General features: G+C 40.5%; 1 protein-coding gene across 1 annotated transcript in view; it reads left to right on the forward strand.

Moving 5' to 3' along the window:
• MRPS27 (mitochondrial ribosomal protein S27) overlaps positions 1-24,131 on the forward strand; it is a 93,494-nt gene that overhangs the window by 58,882 nt on the left and 10,481 nt on the right. The window contains exons 5-7 of the mRNA XM_047793342.1: positions 13,591-13,705; positions 17,974-18,052; positions 20,972-21,087. Of these exons, the coding sequence (XP_047649298.1) occupies positions 13,591-13,705; positions 17,974-18,052; positions 20,972-21,087 (310 nt within the window). The remainder of the gene's footprint in view (positions 1-13,590; positions 13,706-17,973; positions 18,053-20,971; positions 21,088-24,131) is intronic.

Below are 24,131 nucleotides of genomic sequence, written 5' to 3' on the forward strand. Positions count from 1 at the left end.
GCTTAGATGGCTGCTGGCCTGTCCTCCATAGATACTCTTTCCTTCCTCTCTGTTTTACCCCACACACAGATTGGAGCCATGCACGTACATGGCACCTCTCTCTTTTGCGTTTCTCTTCAGTAGGTGTACATACTCTTTCGTTGTTAGCTCCAGCACAGGCTGCTGGGCACTGAATGTGCTTTAGGACAGAGCACTCAAAGTGTAAACTATTATGTTGGGACCCTGCCTTGCCAAGCTTGTAAAAACCAGTCTTAAGGGCCCAAAAGCACTAAAGGGTAAATTAACTCTTTGTTAGGTCACCTTCCAACTCCCTTCTTCCTGCCTGGGCCTTTTTCTATTATAAGTAAGATCGGAAACCCTGCTACCAGTCATCGACTGACTGGCACGCGCTGTACTAGCCAGCTTAGAGCCTTTGGGATTGTGAAAAACCTCTCTGTTCTCCTGCTCTGTTTGCCTTCCAGCTCCTCACTTGAGACCATGTCTAGAGGAGTGAGGGGTAAGGGACTCCTGGCTCTCTTACTGAGACAGCCCTTCCTCTTCTGTTCCATCCCACACATTGCTGCTCATGTGTGCCCAGGCCTGTGCATGTCAGTCCCGTGTAGAGGGAAGTAGCTGTCAGAGCTCACATGTAAGTCCTCAGCCCTCTGCACATGGCCATTGTTGTGTGACAGTGCCATTGCAGCCATTGCAGTAAGCAGGTCACAGGTCTTCTGTCTTCAGTCCTCATTTCAATCCAAAGTTGTACCACGTGAAGTGGGTACAACTTGTACAACTTGTACTCACATGTTACAAATTAGGATGCTGAGGTTTTTGAGTCAGTTTCCTGGGGTTATAACATAGGAATGAGGTCTGTGTGCTGCCAAATCTTGTATCTCAACCACTTCTCTACTACCAAAGGCAATTCCACCACAGGCCTTAGCCTCACAAAGAACACACCTAAGGCAGTTAGTGAGCAGTATCAGACAGAATGCCATCAAGTGCTGTAGCAGGTAGGCTGTAAGAATAGTATTTCTTGTATGTGTGCATATTTCTACTCTGCTTGGTTCCAGAAAGGATTAAAAGTTGTCAAAATACTTAATTCTCCTTTGATTTCCATAGTGCTCTAATGATAAAGGCATTATTACCTCTGCTTTACAGATGACAAAATTGATCCTCAGGTTGATTTAATCAGTGAGTGAATGAGTCAAGGCTGGGTTCCAATCGAATGCAGAGCAGCAGTCATCTTGGCAGGGATGTTCCTGGTGGCAGTGCTGATTAGCTTCCACAGTAAGAGTGGCACCTGAGCCTCCCTTGTGCCTGAGGTAGCAGAAGTATCGTTGTTTCTGTCCCTACCCTGGAGAAGCACACATTAGTATGGTTCGGCCCAGTTCTCTATCAGAAAGGCCCTTGAATACAGAGTAAAAAGGTATATATGTACCTTAAAGCACTCAACGCAGGCAATAAAGGTATGAAATCATGCATGAGAATGATGGACACCAACTTTCCTCCTGTGAAATGTGGGAGGAGGAAGGTACAACTTTCTCCCTGTAACATTTATTCTTCTTAATATGGAAAAAAGAACACAAGAAAAGACAGATTATTTACTGGGAAGAGAGGAGAAAAATTCTATTCACTTTTCTATTGAGAGCTGATTTTTAAAAATTTATACCAAGGTGTTAGGAAATAATGTTACATAAATGAGGAATTGCATTATGCTTAAGAAGTACCCTCTATGCTTACTTGGTTTTTGATAATCCCAGTCTAACCTCATTGAAGGCAAGAAGTATGTTTGCTTATCTTTGTCACTTAGTGCCCAGCAGAAAGAATATCCTGATTCATAGTAGGTAATGATGATCCCATGCAAAAAAGAGCAGCTTTGCCCTCACCAGATGCTCCGTTCTGAATAAATGAGTCTATATAGGTTCAGCAGTAGAAGTATTCTCTCTAGTTCAACATTCAGTTTTTCCTTAATGTTATTCTTTGTTTGTTTTTAATTTTTAACTAGTTCCCTTGCTTTTTTGTCTGGAGTTAGTGAAGGAAAAATTATGCCCATTCACTGAAGGCTGCATGCATTGTAGCAGCCAGGTACCCATGGATAGCTCACATCTACTGCAAGTGAAATTCCACTTATTGTGCACTCATAAAGCATGGGCTCCTGCCCCTTCCAGCTCACTGTAATTCCTCAGTATATGAGCTAGTAATGTTTAGGAAGTGAGGGAAGCAAAGGTGTTTCATAGCTTGTTTCTCTCTCCTCTCACACAAAGCACAGCCACTACCCGACACATGATTGTGGGCCCAGCCCTTTTTAGGATGCAGGAGATGCTTCCTTGTGTCTGTGGCTCACAATGGCTAACAGTACGGATGCTGCCATGATATTTTGCCTCCCTGGTTTTCAAACTTCTTCAGTTAAGCCTGTCTGGAATCTATTCACTGTTATCCATCAAAGCTTTTTTTTTTTTTTTTTTAAATACAAGGGGGAGGGAGGGTGAAATCAGAGAGGAAAGGCTGTATCTTTGCCAGGATGCTCTCTCCTCTCCTTGTGACTCATCCTTAGAAAAGCAGAGGACTCTGGAAACCTGCCTGCAGTCCCATTGAGACAGCTCTCCTGGCACTTTCAGACATTTAAAAAAATTTTCTCAGGCAGTAAAAGATGTTTTTCAAATTGTTCATTCCCTCCTTCTGGGCCAGCCTAAGAGCTTTTGTTTAGCTGTAGCATGGTAGCTGTATGGAAGGTTTGCCAGCCAGAACAGATGAACCTAGACCTTTGTTTCCGGAATATTACTAAGGAACTCTTCCCTGTTCAAAATTTGTAATCATATTAAGGCTGTTACCACATTATTAGGGGTTGTCTCTAACCCTTAGTCTTCCTATGGCATGAAGTTTGCATTTGGTCATTCTTAAGAATTTTCTTAGTGTGTGATGTTTGTACAATTCCAAATAATGTTTTGAAAGTTTGGTTTTAGTACAAGGATGCTAGCTTGAGCTAAATAAAAGGAGCTGCTTATTAAATGTAATCCTTCTGATTTTTACCATTTGGCAGTACAAGAAAGGAAGGTTACCTTAATTCTCCTACCTTCATGTATAAATAAGGGTGTTTTGGTGATTGATAAAATTAAAGCTTCCAGAAAACCAGTTCGGCTAACAAATCTGAACCTCAACTTTCAAATTTCTTTCCTATTTTAGCTACAATAAGATGATTTATCCTTCTGTGGTTCCAGAAACTGGCAAGTAATACCCTAATATCCCAGTGACCACTCCCATATCACTCGCCCTTTTGTAAAGAGTAAAACCGTCTTTGCTTTAAGAATTGCCACTTAACGGGTTTGATACCAAAAATAAGTAAGTTATAGTGGTGAACTGTTTGGATGATTATGACTGCTTAGCAGTAAATTATTTAAGAAGTAAAGGAAAATAGCAACATATGAAATAAATTGTGTTTTATAGGAAAGTTACTTTAATGGATGACTCTAGATAGAAATTGAATACAATGAAGTATTCATTTTGAGCAGAAAATCCTTTACTAATGGAAGGATCAATTGCTGAAATTTTTATTTCCTATAAAACTTGATAGCTAGTTAAAATCTACTTTTTACTTTTAAGGACCTTGAATTTAATTTAGTGTTTGTATCATTTCATCTTGAAATTTTAGATGCCCATTTGAGAGATCTCCTGTCCCCATAATAATCTGTGTAGACTGCCTGAACTAAGTAAAGTGATATTCACCTGGTTGGAGGATGAGGCTATTGGAATCGAGTAGAGTCCTTGTGGGCTGAATGGTAGCTTTTATCTTCAAGTCTCTATTCACTTATTTGTATCACTGCCATTTTTCTGGTTTAATAGAAATGTGTAAATGTGTGATATTTTAATGAGTGAATTAGGTGTATTATTCTTTAGCGTCATTAACCATGAAAGTTGGAATAAGTTTCAGGGGTCTGATCTAGTTGAGGTCCAGTGCATTTCGTTTGACCCATACAGTATACTTTCAAAAACTGTGCAACTAGGCAGCTACTTTGCACGATAATAATGATAATAATACAAGGAGCTTTGTACCTATTATTGTACAAGATTCTATGTGTTCATAGTAACCGACTGGGCCCTGTAGACATTTGAGTTCATGATCTAGATAATCCTGCCTCTTCATTTTACAGTTACAGGAGAGGAAACCCCAAGGATTGAGTGACTTTACAAAATCAAACAACTAGTTCAGGGCAATTCCAGAACTGTTTCACAGCCAGTATTTTCCTCTGGATTTTGCTTCTAAATTTAGAAGAGATGTTAGTTATTTTTTCAGTAGGTTAGAGACCTTTGCCAAACTTCAGAGATGCTTCTTAAAGATGTCTTACAAATAAAAGAATTAAAAGGTAGTAGTGGGATAATAAGAGTAAACAGTGTGGTTTAGGTCCTATAGTTAACTGTGTTTATCTTGGTAAATCATTTCATCTCATTAGACACCAAGATTCCTCCCTCATCTGTAAAGTAAAAGAATTAGACTAGGCAATTTCACATCACCCAGTACAGAGCTTGGTAAATGTGACTTCTCAATAAATAGGTCAGTGAACAGTGGATATTGAAGGTCCCTACCAGCTCTAAACTACAGATTTTCTAATTCTATATGAAATTTTTCTTTCTTACCCCAATTTATTTGGCCTAGATGGCTTTCAGAGTCTCTTCCAATCCTGAGAGGAGTCTAAGTTTTTAATTTGGAAATTGTTAGGGGAAGTCTTTGAACCCATATGCTGTTTTCTGTCCTCCTGTTTTTGGTTTCCCTCTCCCATCAGCTTGTCTGCTCCCTAAACTTCTCATATTGCAGAATCCATGTAGAAGGAATCCGTGCAGAAGGAGATGAGGGAAGAAGTGAGGGGTGGGTGGTTTTCCAGAATGATTCCATGTTACTTCACATACTCTGAAATCTCTGATCTCCTCCGGCCTTGTACAGAGAAGGTAGTGTTTCCTCCTGGCTGTTTGTAGGCATGATAATACTTCAAAACCAGAAGTGGATTATCATTTCAAATATAAATAATACTCATTGGTTTCAACATACATTATTGGTATTTATAGTCTTAGCAGGCTAGTCACTATTGCCAGATCATCAAACCACTGTTGTAGGACACAAAAATTTAGATAACTTGTCCCCAGCCTTTTAAGAGCTTAAAGGCTTAATAAAGAAGTCAGTAGAGTTACAGAAATAGAAACTAGCTACGAACTTAGGTTGTATAACTCAAAGTAAATCCAGTCTTACCTTTTGTTGTAAACAGAATCCTTATAGATTCAACTTTTCCATGTGTTAGGGAATCAAAATGTTTAAAACACAGAGATCCTTTTCTTCTTTAATAAAAAAAAAAAAAAAAAGGTCTGATTCTTAAGAAATCCAGATTAGTGCTGAGCTTCTCTTCCATCAGAAATATTCCTGAAGAGATCCATAATCTCACACACAAAAGCACATGTAAATCTGCTCAACACCGGCTTAATTCTTCCCTGCTTTTATGTTGGCGTGTTTGGTCCCCTGGGCCAGGCATTTCTGCCTGCTCATTTCTTTTGTGGCAGATTTATCCTGACAGCTTCACTAAGCCTAGAATACTCCAGAAATTCTGATTTCTAGTCCTTTGTGTTCCTTCTTTTTCTTTCTCACCTTCCCCTTCCTCAGAACTATTCGGATGTACAGCCTCCTGTGATTAATTAATACATGTGATTTTCCTCTCTTAGTCATTGTATTATTCATGATTTTGCAAAAGTTATATCTGAAGTTCCTAGTCAAAACTTTAGAAGACATCAGAAAACGTTGGTATCTTGTTTCAAACTGGCTCTTTATGGCACGTAGATTTCCTACTGAAAACCAAAAATATTTCCCGTATCTCTGCCCAACCCAAGCCAATTGCCACAACTTTATATGCTTTTATAAATAGGACTGGTTCCAGGATGCAGTTTTGCTCAGCTTCCTGGTGTTCCATGCTAAAGGCCCTCCTCCTTTATTTTTATTTATTTATTTATTTATTTATGTCCCTTTTTTTTAGGGCTGCACCCACGGCATATGGAGGTTCCCAGGCCAGGGGTCAAATCAGAGCTATAGCCGCTGGCCTATGCCACAGCCATAGCAATGCCAGATCTGAGCTGCATCTGCAATCTACACCACAGCTCATAGCAACCTTAACCTGCTGAGTGAGGCCAGGGATTGAACTTGTGTCCTCAGGGATGCTAGTCAGATTCATTTCCACTGTGCTGCGATGGGAACTCCAAAGCCCTCCTTTAGCCTCACCTCGCCGTCCACTGTCTCTCAGGCATGAAGCTAACCTGTGTGTCCAGCTTACTAGTGGCTAGAGAAGCCCCACCAGGCACTTCCACGTAGTTTCACACGCAGGTCATTTCTTGGCCACAAAGACAAACATTTTAAGCTTTTAGGACCACTGCAAGGAGGAACCTCAGCAATCACTGTAAATTTAACTTTTTTCTTCTCCAGTTCTTCCCACAAATAATCCTCCCCTGTTACCCACATGCATCACCTTCTGGAGGCTGATAAAAATAGCTGACTTCAGACAAAGAACAGCTGGCCTCATCTGACTGACTCCTAACCCCTCCCTATACACCAAGAGAAAAAGAGCAACACAGCATAGAGTCGGCCTGTAGGTGTTTTTCTTTCATATCTGAAAGGGAGAGATAGCATCATTAAGTTTGTTTGAAACTAGGGGAAACTGAGAAGACCCACAGGGATGACTATATGTCATCTGGCACAGAGTAGCTACTTGGTAAATATTTGGCGAATGAAAAATATGTCTCCTCGATTGAGAGACGTTGATCTGACTGAACAACAGCCAGGTTAGAGAGAAGAGAGAGAATAATTTGGGGATGTATGTCCCACTTGGCATTGCTTTTTTTTTTTTTTTTTTTTTCCATGAGTGGACATGGTAAATGGAGTATTTCTACTAGAGTAATTTCTCATGTGTCATATTTATCCCAGGCGAAATGCTAGTGACCTCATTTTTAAGCTCTAGGTCTGACAAATTTAGACTTTGACTTTGGTATCTAACAAGTTCCTCTGTTATCCATCTTTGCTTCAAGAAATGTGTTATTGTGCTGCATTTATTTAGCACTTTACATTTGCAAAACTCTATGCCTGTGTTATTCTCTACCCAAAATCTACTGACTTCTCACTCTTTTTATAATGGCAAACAGGGATGCCAAATGTCAAGTGGCTGTATGTAGGACTCAGAGAAACCTCCTCTTAAAATGGGTTATAATTTTTTCAAATTTTCATTTGGAAATTGGCAGAATATAAATGATAAACTATTTAAAATTAAAGTTTTATTGCTTTATTTACTTTTCCTCTTATAAGGTGAGTAGCTCTAGGGTTAGAAAGAGCCCCCAAGGAGGTTATCTGTATAAAATTTGCCTAAATTGACCAGCAAGCCCTGGAGAGACTGACTCGAAAGGAGACATTAAGAATTTTTAGGGGCAATAGAACTGTTCTTATAGCTTGAATGTGGTGGCGGTTACAGCTGGATGCATTTGTCACAACTCACAGACCTCTACACTTGAAAAGTATGAATTTTACTGCTTGTACATTATATCTTTGTAAACCTCGTTTTTTAAAAAAGAAAAAGCAGGAATTTCCATTGTGGCTCCATGGTTAAGAAATTGACATAGTCTCCGTGAGGATGCGGGTTTGGTCCCTGGCCTCGCTCAGTGGGTTAAGGATCCAGCGTTGCCAAGAGCTGTGGTACGTAGGTCGCAGATACAACTTGGATCTGGCATTGCTGTGGCTATGTCTTAGGCTGGCGGCTACAGCCCCAATTTGACCCCTAGCCCGGGAACTTCCACATGCTGCAGATTCGGCCATAAAAAAGAAAAAGAAAAAAGGTACGTCTTTATCTACCTCAGATGTAGATAGTGAATTCACTGGGAATGTACTAGCCAAACTGAGCATTCGTGAGGAAAATGTTTGAGAGGGGAGTTCTTGCTCTTGATGCATCACCCAATGCACACTCAGGAGGGATTGTTGAAAGTTAAAATTCCCTGTAATTCTCTTGTAAAAGTAAGAATCTGGGATCTCAAGCAGGAAAGTGGTTTTAATCTATAATATCAATGTCTTTATTATCAGTTCCTATTTTAGGCTCTTATCTTAACCCCCACCTTTAAACACTTAAGATATAATAACCATTAGAAAATTATCTCATCAAAACTTGGTTTTGGAGTTCCTGTTGTGGCTCAGTGGTTGACGAATCCAACTAGGAACCATGAGCATGAGGTTGTGGGTTCGATCCCTGGCTCAGTGGGTTAAGGATTCAGCATTGCCGTGAGCTGTGGTGTAGGTCGAAGACGCTGCTTGGATCCCACATTGCTGTAGCTCTGGCGTAGGCCGGCAGCTACAGCTCTGATTAGACCCCTAGCCTGGGAACCTCCATATGCCATGGGTGCAGCCATAGAAAAGACCAAAAAAAAAAAAAGACAAAACTTGGTTTTATTTGTAGTAATTGGGGACAACTAATGATTGATGAGAGCAGAATTTCCAGCAGGAAGCAAAAGAAAGTAATTGTCCTTCTAGAATAAGAAATTGGGTGGCCATGATTGAATCGGCTTCTGATTTAAATAGTCACAGGACACCCTCTTGCTCTTTGGTTCTAGTTTAGGAAAATACTCAAGCCTTTAAATATTATACATTTTGCTTCACTGATGAGATTCCAGGTCTGCATTACAAGCTTTGGAGCCAGCTGTATTTTCCTTTTGGCATTCTCCCTGTCCTCCCTTTACCCCAGCCCCCTCACCTATCTTCATGTCTACCCAGCTCAGGGACCAAAGCTTCCATCTGTAAAGCCCGTTGCTACAGGATACAGAATCCACTTGGGAGGAGGGGAAGTTGCATGTGTATGTTTGCGGATGGTGGCTCTCATAATCAGATAAATGTTGTGGAAAGCTTGCTCATTCACATGGAAGAGCCAGCGCTGCAGCTAAATGGTGGAGCTGCTGAGCTCCAGGCCCTGGCATCTGTGCATTAGCCCTGCTCAGCCAGGAGCGCTTTTATTTGTGATACTGAAAGAGCTGGGGAGCATCACCACTTTTGCCTTCAGCAATAACCTTTAGTTGAACCCATGGAAAAAAGGCTGTGTTGCACTTTTTTTTTTTTAAATGAACTGATGAAATTGATCACAAGTAAGAAATCTCGTATGACTTCTACATACAGTAAAGAACCCTCTATGTAATCACAGTAAGTGGTGTTTTTCTTTTCACTCTTGACCTCCTTTATGTAACTGCTCTTCCCTTCTAAGATACCTCAAAGGTATCGAAGACTTTTGCCCCAAGTCATGCATCCTGTGATTCTGCACTCCTTCCTTCCTGGTGACATCAGTCTTGAATGAGCAATAGTGCTGGCAAATGCCCTGAAAAGTCTGGAATGTAGCCTGATTTTTGAGGAGAGGAAGCTTCTCAGTTCCTGCTTTTGATTGGCCTAAGCAAGTTCTGTCTTCACCTGGAAACCCCACTGAGCTCCATGGGCAGAGGTCTCTTCAGCCATGGGATACCAGCTTTGGGAACTAGTCAAGTGGGAGCTGGGGAGCACATTTCTTCATTCTCTTCTTCTCCTTGTACTCCTCCTTTCTTCCAAGGAAACATTCATGCCCTTAGAACTGTCGTTAAGTTTGCTTCTATCTTACAAGCAGGAAGCTCAAAATGTCTCTTGCCTTTGTGAGCACAAGCATTGTTGGGGTTATTTGGGTTGCTCTTGTTTATCTTTTACACACTCACACGGTTTGCCTAGCTTGGCAGCCTGCAGGCCTGGACAATAATAAAGCTTCTGTCGAGGTGAGCAAACAGCTGATGGCACGGGGCACAGTGGAGACTCCTACGGTGGCTGCCTGTAATCTGCCAGGCTGGTGGTCAGAGCAGGAGAGAACAAAAGCCAGTCTGTTTGCAGGCAATTTGGAAAAATCAATGTGTTAGTTGTGTTCTTGTCTCTTTGCCTTTCTCTTAGCTGAAAAGGAGAAGGCTGGTCCAGCAGCTCACAGAATCGTTCCAGGCAAGTACCCATTCCAGAGACTTACCTGCCACTGGTGGTTCTAAAAAAGGCCCAAGTTTTTCTCTCTGACCTGTTTAAAAAGTCATTGACAGTGAATTTTTAAACTCACCATCCAGAGTTGGGCTGTATGTCAACATTTTGAGTTGTTTATATTCTAGATAGTTACAGAAGTTGTGAGCTAATTTTTTTTTTTTTTTTAATACTGGTGAGGGCTTCAAAAGTTTATTTGTCGCCTGGCTAGAAAATGCAAGAATTGCACTTTTGCCAGCATATTTAATAATACATGTCACGTGTAAATGTTGCCTCTTATTCCTAAGTTGATTTCATGTTGTCACTTAGTTAAAAATGTCCTAGTCATGGTTATGTGTCTGGATTATTAGGTTTTACAGAGCAGAGATCACACCCAGTAAGTAGCTCTGTTCCAGGATGGGAGAGGGAGTGAACTTATTAAAGAATAATTTGAGTCTCTTAACAAATTTTTCAAAGGGCAGCCATGCAGAGATGATTATATTAGTTATGTGAAGTCTTGAGTGACATTCCCTTTAGGCTTCTGAGAAATAAACTGTGAAAAGGAAAGACTTCAGAAAAAGAGACTCTTCTGTTCATCTGTGTATTACAGTTAGCCTCAGGAGGTTCCCAAAAGGCTTTAAACAAATTTTCTTGTGAGTTTCGAAAGTCTACAGCTAGATCCTGTTCATTTTTGTTAGGCTTTTTCAAAGCCTAAAAATGGTCTGTTGATCGTGAATAAGAGAAAAGGGTGTTTGGTTGGCTGTGGTCGTGGTGCTTTTATTTTAAAGTCCATCCAGAAGAAAAGTAGTAGATTTAGTAGTCATTGAAGACATCCTAAAGCAGAAGATTGAAGTGAGATTTAAACAGTCTTGGGTGAAGGAGGTAATTGACATTTTTTTTGTTTTGTTAATGTGCTTGTTTGTTTTTAAAGGAAAATGGACTAAACCAAACATTACTACCAAAAACACCTCTAGCTTCTAGCAGCTCCCTTTGCATCTTTAGCATATATCATACCCCCCCATATTACTGTTTTACTGACCTTATTTTTGTAATGAGATTATAAATGCCTCAGATAGAGAATTTACAGTTCTTCATATATACCATAGAAGTTAACAAAATGATCAGTACATTATTGCATTTAATACATGTGTTGATTGAAGCTATTTTTATTTGCCAAAAACCCGCCACGGGCCACAAGTTATGTCAGGCACTGAGGAATCAGTGTTGAGCGAGTCAGCCACTGCCCCTGCTTACTGCCCAGGAAGTTTCCAGGCTAGCAAAGACACATGACTAGTACACTTGGTATTTAGCTTGACCTTTTTTTTTTTTTTTTTTTTTTAATAAAATTAACTTTTAATTGGCTGCTACACTTTAAATCTCAGATTTTTTCCAGAGTAACAGGGAGAGATGCTCAAAATAGCTCAACTATTGACTTTAAAATGTGGAAGAAAGCGTGAATAAAAGATATATTTTGTTTCGTCTGTATGCATTAGACCTAGTATCTAAGGCACTTATACACTGTCTTTCTCTGGCTGGGTCATGCTCAACCTGAATATAATTTGATACATTTCTATCTTTCTACTTTCAAAGGGATTAATTTTGTAGAGAAAGAAAGGGTGAAAGAGACATTTCCAGCCAAATCTAAGGTATTCAAAGACTGGAGAAGGCTAGATGACTCTAAATCCATAAAATATTTTCAGATCTTATTTTTGCCAAATCTCTCACCAGATCACTAATAAATACCCTAAATAAAATATTACCTCTCACTTACTCTCTTTTTCTCAGCTTTCCTTTGACAGAGAACCTGTTCAGCAGGAAGCTATCCCAATACCAGATGGCAGGAAATAGCAGGTGGCAGATTGAATAACCAGCCTCTGAAAAACACCAGTATTAGCCTATAGCCCCAACTCCGAAATATGGCACAAAATCCTTTAAGTTTTTGTCTTACCTTTTTGTTTTTAAGAAAATTGTTTCATTTTTGTGGAATCCAGAGATTGACCGGCTTCCTAAATAATCAAAGAAAAGGTAGGAACTTCAGCAGTCATGAGATGATGTTTAAGTAACCATCCCGATCAGAACAGATAAACAATAGAGGATTTTGCAAAAGCCTTTATGAGGCCTCCTCACGCTCCATCTCCCTCCTCACTCAGCCTTGTGGCGTGGACCCCAGGAGCAAGGAGAAGCCACCCCTGCTCAGGGGTCAGCAGTGTGTGCCAGCTCTAGGCAGGAGCAGCATTTGAGTTACTTTCTAAATTCCATTCCTTTGTGGAAATACTGGTGCTGAATACAGCTTAGCTTGGACTGCTTGGGCCTTTTAAAACCATGTGGAGGAGTTCCTGTCGTGGCCCAGCAGTAATGAACCTGACTAGTATCCATGAGGACGCAGGTTCAATCCCTGGCCGCACTCAGTGGGTTATGGATCCGGAGTTGCTGTGAGCTGTGGTTGCAGATACAACTCGGACCTGGCATTGCTGTGGCTATGGCATAGGCCAGCAGTTCCAGCTCCAATTCGACCCCGAGCGTGGGAACTTCCATACGCTGAGGGTGTGGCCCTTAAAAAAAAAAAAAAAATGTGGAGAGCAGTAGGAAGCAAGAGGAGATAGACGAAAGCCCTAGAATAGAGCCCTGAGAAAGCCAGCATCATCATGGATATGCGAGGGCCTGAATTCTAAATTTTGCTTTTTTTTTTTCTTTTTGGTTTTGTTTACTGAAGATTGTCCCTGTCTCTCCTAAGTGCCACAAGAAATAGCAATATAACTCAAAGCTGGAGTTCCCGTCGTGGCATAGCAGAAACAAATCTGACTGGGAACCATGAGGTTGCGGGTTCGATCCTTTGCCTCACTCAGTGGGTTAAGGATCAGGCATTGCCATGAGCTGTGGTGTAGGCTGACAGCAGCAGCTCCGATTAGACCCCTAGCCTGGGAACCTCCATATGCCTCAGGTACAGCCCTCAAAAGACAAAAAATTAAAAAAAAAAAAAAAACTGATTTTCCTCTAGAATTGCTATGCTATTAGAGTTTTCATTTTTGCTTTATCTGTTTTATTTACTTACTTTTATGTATTTATTATTTTAGCTGCACCTGTAGCACATGAAGATTCCTGGGCCAGGGCTTGAACCCATGCTGCAGTTGCAGCCTACGCCACAGCTGCAGCCACACCAGATCCTTAACCTGCTGCACCACAAGGGAACTTTCTCGTCTATTTTATTTTAAGCTTCTGAAGTATCAGCTTCCACATCTATCTTCTAATGAAATATGGATTTATATAACACTATGATTAATAGAATATTTTCCTCAGATCATCTTTTGAAAATCTCATATTAAATAAAAGAAGATGTTGAATTGGAAGGTATAAGTAAGGAGTAAAATTTTTATATCTTTGTTTAATAGTTATTTTGCCTTCCCTTTCCCATTTCAGACTTTATAGTTAGTAAGTTTTATCCTTATATTTTTCTTAACTGATGGCCTTGATGACTTTTATGATCACATTGACTGCACATCTGTGAATATCTAAGAGAAGGACCTACTGATGGAAGGTGGATTTGGGCATTGACATTTAAGAGTTAATACCAGTTTTGTCTCTTCTTATGCTTTATTTAGATTTCGACACAGCCCCAACTGCTGGTACTTGAGAGATTGGACTATCCACACGTGGATTAGGCAGTGTCTAAAATATGGTGCACAGGACAAAGCCTTATACACCCTTAAAAATAAGGTGAGTGGTTTCCTGGCATCTGCAGCTTATTCTCCCAGGTTTAGGTAATGTGGTCTTTGCACCATTACAGTTACTGCAAAGAATATTACAAAGAAATTACATTTAAATTTATTTGTCCTCAGATATCCTTTTTAGGATGGAGCTGGCAATAAATTAATCACTATATTAAAAATAAAAATTCCTGTAGCTGCTATATTTCCAAGCATAGTGACTTAAAAATGGACAGATAAAAGCAAAAGATAATCCAATCATGAGAACTGTCAGTAGTCATTTCATTCTCTATCCCTGAGTCTTGGATTTCTTGCCTAGTTTCCTTCGATGAAGTTTAGGGGAAAAGAGAGAATTCCCAGATTATTCAAAACATCTCTTCCTAAGTGCCTAACTGCTCCCTCAAGCCTAGAACGCCCTATACTTTGAGTGTTATACACTCCACCCAAGGGTTGAGTCTTCACTACCTTCATAGTGTAAAGCTAAGTGCAGAATAAGCAAAAGTTTAGATGGAATTGTTGTGAGTCTCAAGCTACAGTCCGAGTTTGACCCATAACAAGACTTTAACAACCTTTCTGTGGAAGTGTGCTATTTCTGTAGTGTCACTGGGCCTTGTATGATAGAACTCAAAAAGAAAATTTTGTTCTTAGGTTTTGTTTCCATGACTTGGGCCCAGTTTAACTTAATATACATTGCAGACAGTTTGTGTTTGAGATTTTGCATTGAGTATGGCCTTGTCTGCAAAAATGAGAAATATCTTACCCTTACCCTTGGAAAGCTTATAATTTAATGAAGTAGATAAACAGATTCACTGATAAGTCTAGTACTAGGGCCCAGGGAAAGGAATGGATTAAATACTGCTCCTCACTTCAGTGCTAAACGACACAGATTATACTCAAAGATGAAAACAAAACAGGAAGGGTCTAGAAAGGCAAAAAAAAGTCTCTGTCGTTTTCTGCCTCTTCTAGTCTTGCCATGCAAGGATTCTTGTGTCTTTGGGAAGACACAAGCTGTAAGCCCATAAATTCCACCAGTTGCCCATAACTTCAGGCAAATAGTAATTTTATCCTTCTAAGTTTTAGTTTTTTCAATTCTAAGGCAAGTGAGTTGAACTAAATCAGTGATTTCCAACCTTTGCTGCCCATTAGAATCACATAAGTTTTTAAAGGAGTTTCTGTTGTTGCGCAGTGGTTAATGAATCCAACTAGGAACCATGAGGTTGTGGGTTCAATCCCTGGACTTGCTCAGTGGGTTAAGGATCCAGCATTGCCATGAGCTGTGGCGTAGATCGCAGACAAGGCTCGGATCCTGCTTTGCTATGGCTGTGGCGTAGGCTGGCGGCTACAGCTTTGATTAGATCCCTAGCCTGGGAACCTCCATATGCCAAGGGAGTGGCCCTAGAAAGGCAAAAAGACAAAAAAAAAGTTTTTAAAAATTATAGATGCTTTTCTCCACCTCTAAGATTCTAATTTAAATGATCTTTCTGGAGCCCAGGCACTGGTATTTTGAATGTTTTTTAAAAAAATAGATTTCATTCTTAGAACAATTTTAGGTTCACAGCAAAATTGAGCAGAAGGTTCCAAGATTGCCCATATGCTCCCTGTCCCCACACATACACTGCCCTCCCATTATGCAGATTCCCCATCAGTGAGTTATTTGTTACAACCGATAAACCTGCAATGACAGTCACCCAAAGTCCATAGTTTACATTAGCGTGCACTCTTGGTGTTGTACATTCTGTGAGTGTGACAGACATGTAATGACATGTATCTGCTATCATAATTTCATACAGACTAATTTCACTGCCTTTAAAATCCTCTGTGCTCTGCCTATTCATAATTCATTGGTATCTATTTAAAGCTCCCAAGTTGATTCTAATTTGCATCCAGGGCTGAGAATCACTGACCAGTTGATTTCTAAGATTCCATCTTGAATGATTTATCATTCTAAAATATTTTGTTTTTGAAGTTCCCATCATGGCTCAGTGGAAATGAATCTGACTAGTATCCATGAGGACACAGGTTCGATCCCTGGCCTCACTCACTGGGTTAAGGATCTGGCATTGCCATGAGCTGTGGTATATAGGTCGCAGACACGGCTTGGATCTGGTTCTGCTGTGGCTATGGTGTAGGCCGGTGGCTACAGCTCTGATTAGACCCCTAGCCTAGGAACCTCCATATGCTGTGAGTGTGACCCTAAAAAGACCAAAAAAAAAATTTTTTTTTTAAATAAAATATTTTGTTTTTACCTTGCCCCAGGGATTAATGAAGATTTGGATACTGCTTTGATAAATTTAAACACTTCCCATGCCCTTTAAAACAATGGCTTTTAACCTTTTTTTTGTTTTCCCCTTTCAGCACATCTGTGGCATTCTGTACAGCCTACTAGTAATAGTGACTCAGTTCAGCAGTGATTTGCAACTAGGGTTCAGGTTTATCAGAATTTCTCAAGGTGGTGGGTATAACTGGAAAAAATTCCTCCATTGTTTCTGCCAGTTAACAGATGCAGGGGGAGGGGTGAGCGGTTATCCTACTGAAGTAAAAATTTTATTCATTCATTCATTCGTTTATTTATTTTAGGGCCACACCATGGCATATGGAAGTTACCAGGCTAGGGGTTGAATTGGACCTACAAGCTGCCAGCCTACACCACAGCTACGGCAATGCCAGATTCTAGCCATGTCTGTGACCTACACCACAGCTCACAGCAATGCCGGATCCTTAACCCACTGAGCAAGGCCAGGGATCAAACCCGCAACCTAATGGGTACTGGTTGGGTTCATTACTGCTGAGCCACAATGGAAACTCCTAAAGTAAGAATTTAAAACTAACGTATAGCACTGTCTAGATCATTAGTAGTCAAACTTGATTGTGCATGAAAATCACATGGGAAACAGTGAAAACTTCAAGTTTCTTGGGTCTTTAAAAACCAGTCTAGGAGTTCCCTGGTTGGTTCGGTGGGTTAAGGATCTGGCACTGTTGCTGCTGTGGCGCAGGTTTGATTCCTGGCCCAGGAACTTCTGCGTGCCTCGGGCACGGCCAATAAAGGCAGTCTAAGAGATAAGTGCTGGCGAGAAGGGCTACTTTGTGCACTATTGACAGGGATGTAAATGTATGCAGCCACTGTGGGAAACAGAATGGAGATTCCTCAAGAAATTAAACCTAGAACTACCGCATGATCCAGCACTTCTGGGTATTTATCCAAAGGAAGTGAAATCACTGTCTCAGAGATATCTGCACCCTCATGTTCATTGCGGCGCTATTTATAATAGCCAAGCCATAAAAACAGCCTACATGTCCATTTACAGATGAATGGATAAAGAAGGGGTGTGTGTATATATATACATATGATGAAATATTTAGCCATGAAAAAGGAGATCCTGCCATTTGAGACAACATAGACAAACCTTGAGGGTGTTAGGCTAAGTAAAATAAGTCAAAGACAAATACCCTATGATCTCACTCATATGTGAAATCTAAAGCTGAACCCATAGCAGAGCTGTGTTCAGAATAGCGGATGCCAGGGGCTGGGCAGTGCAGGGAATGAGGAGATGTCGGTCGAGGGTACAAACTTGCAGTGGTAGGATGATGAGGTTCTGAGGATCTGATGTACAGAATGATGACTGTGGTTGACAGTCCTGTGTTGTGCACTTGAACGTTGCCAGGAGTTCTTAGCCCCACAACCAAAAAATGGTCACTCTATGAGCTGATGGATGTGTTAACTCACCTTATTGTAGTAATCATTTTGCAGTGTCTATATAGTGTGTTCACTTACGTTTACATCTTTAAACTACACAATGTTCTTAGTTAACTGTATCTTAGTAAAATTGGGGGGAAAGCAGTCTAAGGACCAGAAAATGCTGCATGATGTGATAAATGTGTGCTTTCTCAAGGGAGTCCATTGTTGCATTGATATTCATACCTTATGAAAAGAATCACTGAACAGTGGAGCATGGTGGTTTTTTTACTGTTTTGGTTTGATCTGGGTTTTTTTTTTAGCTATGATGAGGTGTTAGAATTGAGCTTTATTTTTCACATGTCAGTTGTCTTATATCAGACACCCACTTAGAACTTTCTCACCCTGACCAAAAGTTCCAGTTACCAAACTGCATGAGTCATAGCTTCTATTTCACTGTCACAGATGCTGTAAAATGATACTCAGATATTTTAAAGCTAATGCTGGCAAGTTTTTTTCCTGAATAACACATAGGCATATATTATAAACTGAATTAAATGATTATTTTTTCTCTTATTTTACTTTTATTTTTGTTTTCACTGCAGGTCCAATATGGCATTTTCCCAGATAACTATACATTTAATTTACTGATGGATTATTTCATAAAGAAAGAAAATTACAAAGGTAAGAAACCAAACTCAGGGCTGGTTTATGATGGATCTTCAGCTCCCAAAGGGAGGTAAATGTAGGCACTTTTCCTTTTTAAAATTTCTTAATGACATCTCTCTATATCACTCTTTCTGTTTTTCTTTTCTTTCTCTTCCCCCTCCCCCCCCCCCCTTTTTTTTTTTTTGGCTATGCCTTCATGTGGGATCTCAGTTCCCAGACCAGGATTGAACCCAGGCCACAGTGGTAGGTAAAGCACTGAATCCTAACCACTAGACCACCATGGAGCTCCCAACATCACTCTTTCAGTCAAAAATAGATATACCATACCAGAAGAACAGATAGTTGAATCATATCCAGGTTTTTTTTTTTTTCTCCTCTGAATTTCTCGAGTTTATTTGTTCATGTCTCTTTGGGCCAAGGACAGTGAATTTAAGCAGTAAACCTTGCCGGAGTTTCCATGGCGAGTTAAGATTATATTAATTCTGCTGTTAGCTTGACTTTTTAAAAGACCATTTGCTAGCTTTGTTTCATTCAAATCACAGTTGTTACAGTGTGTGCAGTGTGTGACTATAAAGTCTGTCAACTTTTCTTGGAAAGAGGAGTATGCTCGCTATGGAGGGAAGTCATTTCACCTCCTCAGGCTTGTTTCCCCATCTCTTAAAAAAAAGTGCATTGGTGATGTCTGACCTCTCTTTACCTGCCAAATTCTCTGACCCTGCCAAATTCAAGTGGCTCTTAACTTCGGCAACAGTAAGGGAGGCCAAGGAAAGATGCGGTCTCGGCAGACCCTACAGAGCCACAGTGGAGCCTTGGCAGTCTCCTGTGGATGGAACAGTATGCCTGAGCTCGCAGCTCTGCGGGCATTGAAGAAGGAAAGAGGAGGCCACACACTGGCTTCCTCTCCCACCATTTCATCCTCAGCCTTGGTTCTGAGGAGCCATAAGCCACCTTGTTAGGATAGTCACTACCCCAGGGATGTGGCTGTGGAGTGGGGGTCATTTATGCCTTTCTGACACCTGTGATTCCTGTCATTGGGTTACATCCCCTCATCTCTGCACACCGGCACCCTCAGCCTTTCCCATGGCATCCGTTACTCTGTGACGAGCCTGGGGCTTGGGGACCTCTCTTTGCTTTATCTTCTCTCTCTGAAGGCTTGCAGTTGTTGATGACCAAAGAATATATACTGCGTGGGGGTTTTTTTGAAATGTTAATTATTCTTTGTCCATTTTTTACTCAGTTTTAAACAAGTATTTCCTGAATTCAACTAAGAGATAATTAGCATTCGCATGTTTCATAATCCATTCTCTGTGAACATCAGATATAAGAATCCTTATTCATATATCACTGGAAAATTATGTAGTAGAAGTTTCCTCTCCTCACTCTCTCTTTAAAGGGTATGTGGGAAGGAGCTTGTTTTTTTTCCTAAATTCAGAATGACTAATTAACATTGAGGATTTTTTAAAACGATGTTTTGAAGATTACTATCATTTATATCAAAAATTTAGAAAATATACTTTGTATTATTGTTTAGTAGGGAATATCAAAGTACATAAATCATGGAGAAAAAGAAAATTACTTTTACAGGTCAATGTAATTTCACTTCCCAAGCTAACTGAAATGAAGACTATAAATTAAATTTTATTTATTTTTCATGTGTAATTTTCAATTCAGTAATGAACAGTTGACAAACTTGAGATTTTTTTTTTAAACTGGATCTTTGTGTTCTTTTAAAATATCAGATTGTTTGAGGGAGAGGGGTGTTTTTTTAAAATCTCTTCCAGGCTCTTATCTTACTATTGACTTACTAGGTGACTCCCTGGTCTGCCTCCCGTTTCAGCTTCTCCATTTGCAAAATGAATATAGCAGTTCTTGCCTGTGGCCTCATTTAGAACTATGACCACACATACAAAATCATCTGACTAGGAACAGTCAAAATTATGAGTTACTATTTTTTAATTATGGGTATATATGAGTCCTCAATTAATTATGAGTGTATGCAAAAAATTGGTTAAAAGAGCAGCCCAGTCAAAAATATTTCTTGTGTCTGCATTATGTGCAGGCACCATATTTTAAACCAACAGTAACATTCTATAATTTAGCAACCAATATTAAAGGAAAGTGTTTGAATTTGATTTTCTTGGCTCCCACCTCTGTTGTGAAATATTGAGGGAAAATAAATCTTGACCTTGCTCAAGATCTGGTCTCCTATGATCAGCATTCATGTGAAAACAAATATCTTACATGTAGCACTCAGGGACTTATAACCCCTGTGAATAAGACTTTCCTTAGTTCTTTTAAACTGAGCCTGATGGTCCTTGTTGTAGTCATCAGTTTTCTGTCTTTGAAATAACACCTGGGGTTTAGAATTGTCTCTAACACTTGTCCTCTTTTGGCCAAGCAGGGAGAAGTTTCCAGAACATACAGTAGGACAGTCAGCACCACCCCCTCTCTACTTGTCAGGGTGACCTGGAAAATACATTTGCCTCCTTTCTGAGTTCCTCAGCTCTTTCAGCTGACGGACACGATGCCTTAAATTGGCTTCACAATTTATGAGACATCTTCATATGTGTTATTTTATTGGACTGTCCAACAATCTTTTGAGAAATATATGGTACAAATGGTCTTTTCTTATTATCAAGATGATACTGGGAGAGATTGAGAGAAATTAAGTGATTTATTCAGTGCCCTTGAGGACAGTGGTGCAGTAGCACCTTATTCAGTACGTGGTAGTATGTACACTAGAACCTAAAGATTTGGGAAAGACCTGGTGTGTGGAAGAACTAGGATCAGAGCTCACATTTCTTAACTTCTTAATTCTGTTTATTTTTCTGTCATGCCCCACTTTTTTTTAAAGAGTGTTTATAGTTAAATACAGATTTGATGATGTTACCTAAAGCTAATTTCCTCTCGTTTTTACATTGATCTTCTTGCCAGATGCTTTATCCGTGGTTTTTGAAGTCATGATGCAAGAAGCTTTTGAAGTCCCTTCCACCCAGCTCCTCTCCCTCTATGTTTTGTACCACTGCCTTGCAGAGAAGACAGACTTGAGTGTAAGTGAGCTACCTCACAGCAGTACTGAGAGCAGTACTTAAAAGAAGCAAGCAGCGGCTGCTTGGGAGGATGAGGTGGCCAGAGGAAGCGCCTGCCCTCAGCATCTGGACAGAGATAAGTGGCGTGCAGCCCTGTGACTCTGCACAAGCAGAAATGAGAATTTGCTCTGTACATTTTAGGTACTGGGTTCTAACAGGCTGAAACTAGATGTTCCTCCACCTGGAAGAGTCTCAAGTGAAAAGTCTTTATGTACATTCTGAAACTTGAGCTACACTGAGTGCACCTCAGACATTCAGAAACGGGTAATTGATAGTCACTGAGAGCCAGACATGGCATGGCAGTGAGGCAGTGAGGCAGCTAGCTTTGCCCATGACCTCAGGTATTAAGTACTGATGGTTTAATTTGTGTCATTATTTTCTAAGGTGACTCTGGGTCAGTGCAGAACACCAGGTTTTGGTTTCATCTTTTAGGTTAGGATATTTAGTCATCGTTTATTGCTATGCTAAGAATAACAACAGTAATAATAACAACAATAATACTTAAATAGCACTTACTTCACATCAGGCTTTGCTTCCGGTGTTTTAAATTTATTAATTCATTTAATCCCACAACTCCATGCAGATGGGCACCCAGCTAGGAGGTGATGAAGCCACCTGGTAAAGCCAGGCAGCCTAGCCCTCCAGACCCAAAAATACTACTCTGGGTAGGAATTGAAGAAATCATCTAGCCCGGTCTCCATTCTTAAAAATGTGTGGTGTGTTCTGTCTTTCTAAGATGAGTGTGTCATAGCCCACGGCATACCTCTTGTTCATTAGTTCATTAAATATATATTGAGCAAGTACTACATTCCATACATTGCCAAGTGCTAGTTATACAGTGGTGATCAAACATTTCCTGCTTACATCTAAGAAGTATGCAGATATTTAAAACAAACCAAGCAAATACGCAAATATAAAATTCTTGCTGTAGTGAGCACTACAAAGATATCATCTATGAAAAGCCTATATGGCAGGGAGTTTTTGTTTGTATTCTAAACTTAGGTTAGGAAAAGCTTCTTCCTTAAGGAAATAGTTCTTGAGTTAATATTTGTAGCATGAATAGGGATAAACAGACTGAAGAGGGGAAGAACAATCCAAAAAGAGGAAATGACATATGCAAAAGCCCTGTGGCAGAAAGCATGCTGAGCAGAAAGGCTGGAAGAAGATAGGAAGATAGTGTAACTGCCACAAAGAGAATTGTAGGGTGAGATAAGGTTGGAAAATGTAGGTCATGCTAAGCTGTTTTGTCTACATCCTAAAAATAGTGAGAAGCCACAGAAAAGTTTTAAGCAGAAGGGGTCATGTAATCAGATTTATGAATCTGGCTGTAATATGGGTAAGAGATTAGATCAGGGCCAGGGTGGCTATGGCCAGAGCACTTGGAGACTATCACGGTTGTCTGCCCAAGACGTAACGTAACGGTAACACGGGGACCAGAAGTGGTGCAGTTAGAAAGTAGCCAGTGAATGTATCTGGGAGGCAAATGACACGATTCAGAAGTAGATGTGGAGGCAGGGAGGTAGTGGTGAAATCTGACCTCCTCAGTTTCTGACTTGTGTATCTGGACAAAAGGGTCACTGCATGTTTGCAAAGAACAATACAAAGACTTGATTTGATAAGGAAAATAATTAATTTGGCTCTGAATGTGTTGCATTTTGAGATACTTTTGAGACAGATTTCACAAGGGAAATTGGCGTCTTAATGGAAAAATCTGGACCGGAGCTGTACTCTGTATACATCCATGTGTAAATGTCTGTAGATGATGCACAGGCCAAAAGGAGAATCAGGAATGTATTGGAACAAACACCGTGGGGGGAGGAGGTCTACGTATAGAACACTCCTGAGAGGGCAGGTCAGATGAGGGCTTTTGCAGAGTGCATTGAACCTTACTGGCATGAGCACCTTAGAATGATGGAGCAGGAAACCAAATTGAAGTGGATTGTGGAGTGAGTCAGAGGTGCAGAAAAGAGACAGCGAGAGTAGGCAGTGTTTTGAGATGAAGAGTGGAAGAAGGGGAGGGGAGCGTGAGGGTTTGCTCTGTATTCATGCGAGAAGCAGAAGCCTGAAATGAGAAAACCTGAGGACTCTGGTGAATAGCTCCAGATTTAGTCCATAATAGTCCATACAATGTAAGTTACAGGCTTGGAAGAGACCTAATATTTTATGTTAACACTGATAGTCTTTCATATAAGCAGCAGTGGTTGTATTATTCCCAGCAGTCATCAGAAAATCTCTGAGACATCCATTGCTTCATTTCCATTCATCTTTGTAGAAATCTTTCTGGAAGACTCACCAGCCCCACCCCTGCTAGGTCCTGGCACAGCAGGCATGCCCTTCATTTGGCTTTTAGCCCCTGTTGAGTCCTGGTACTATAGGTCATGTTTTTCCTAAAGAAAAGAAACAAAGTTTTTAAGGCTCCCTATGTGTTATTCCGGGGGGGGGGGGCCCTTTTCATTCAGTGTATGTGGGGGACAATCAAGCTTTTGAGTGATTTGCTTTTGAAAAGGAAGTGAAGTGACCTGGTCCTTAATTACCAGCTCTCTTACTCAGTTGTGCTGCGGAGCTCCTGGGGAGGCTTTGTTTTTCTCCCAAGATCTTTGCTTTTTTAAAAGTTTAGAAAAACCTTAAGAAATTATGCTTGGATTGCACAAAGGCCATTCCCAGCAAAGAGGTCCGGGTGCCCATTAACACCTGGGGTGCCCTGCTTACACCTGGCTGCAGTTGTAGCTCGCACAGCTTGTTCATTCTTCCACCAGTGCAGGGCTACCTGAGCTTTGCCTTTTTTATTTCCAACCCAGAACAAAGGCTCAGGCTGACGACGTGTGCTCTCCATCCCATCACAGCTTTCATTGTCTGGGGGCGTTGTCAAGGCTCTCCTTAGGCCTGCCTTTCCATTGAGCATCCCGCTCCGCCTGTCACAGCTGTTGCTAGTCTGCAGCAACCTTAGCAATGTTTGTATTTTTGCCCCTTTTTTCCCCCAAGTCTCCAAAGGCTTCAATTTTTAT

This window comes from Phacochoerus africanus, chromosome 1 (genome assembly GCF_016906955.1).
Source record: "Phacochoerus africanus isolate WHEZ1 chromosome 1, ROS_Pafr_v1, whole genome shotgun sequence".
Lineage (NCBI taxonomy): Eukaryota > Metazoa > Chordata > Mammalia > Artiodactyla > Suidae > Phacochoerus > Phacochoerus africanus.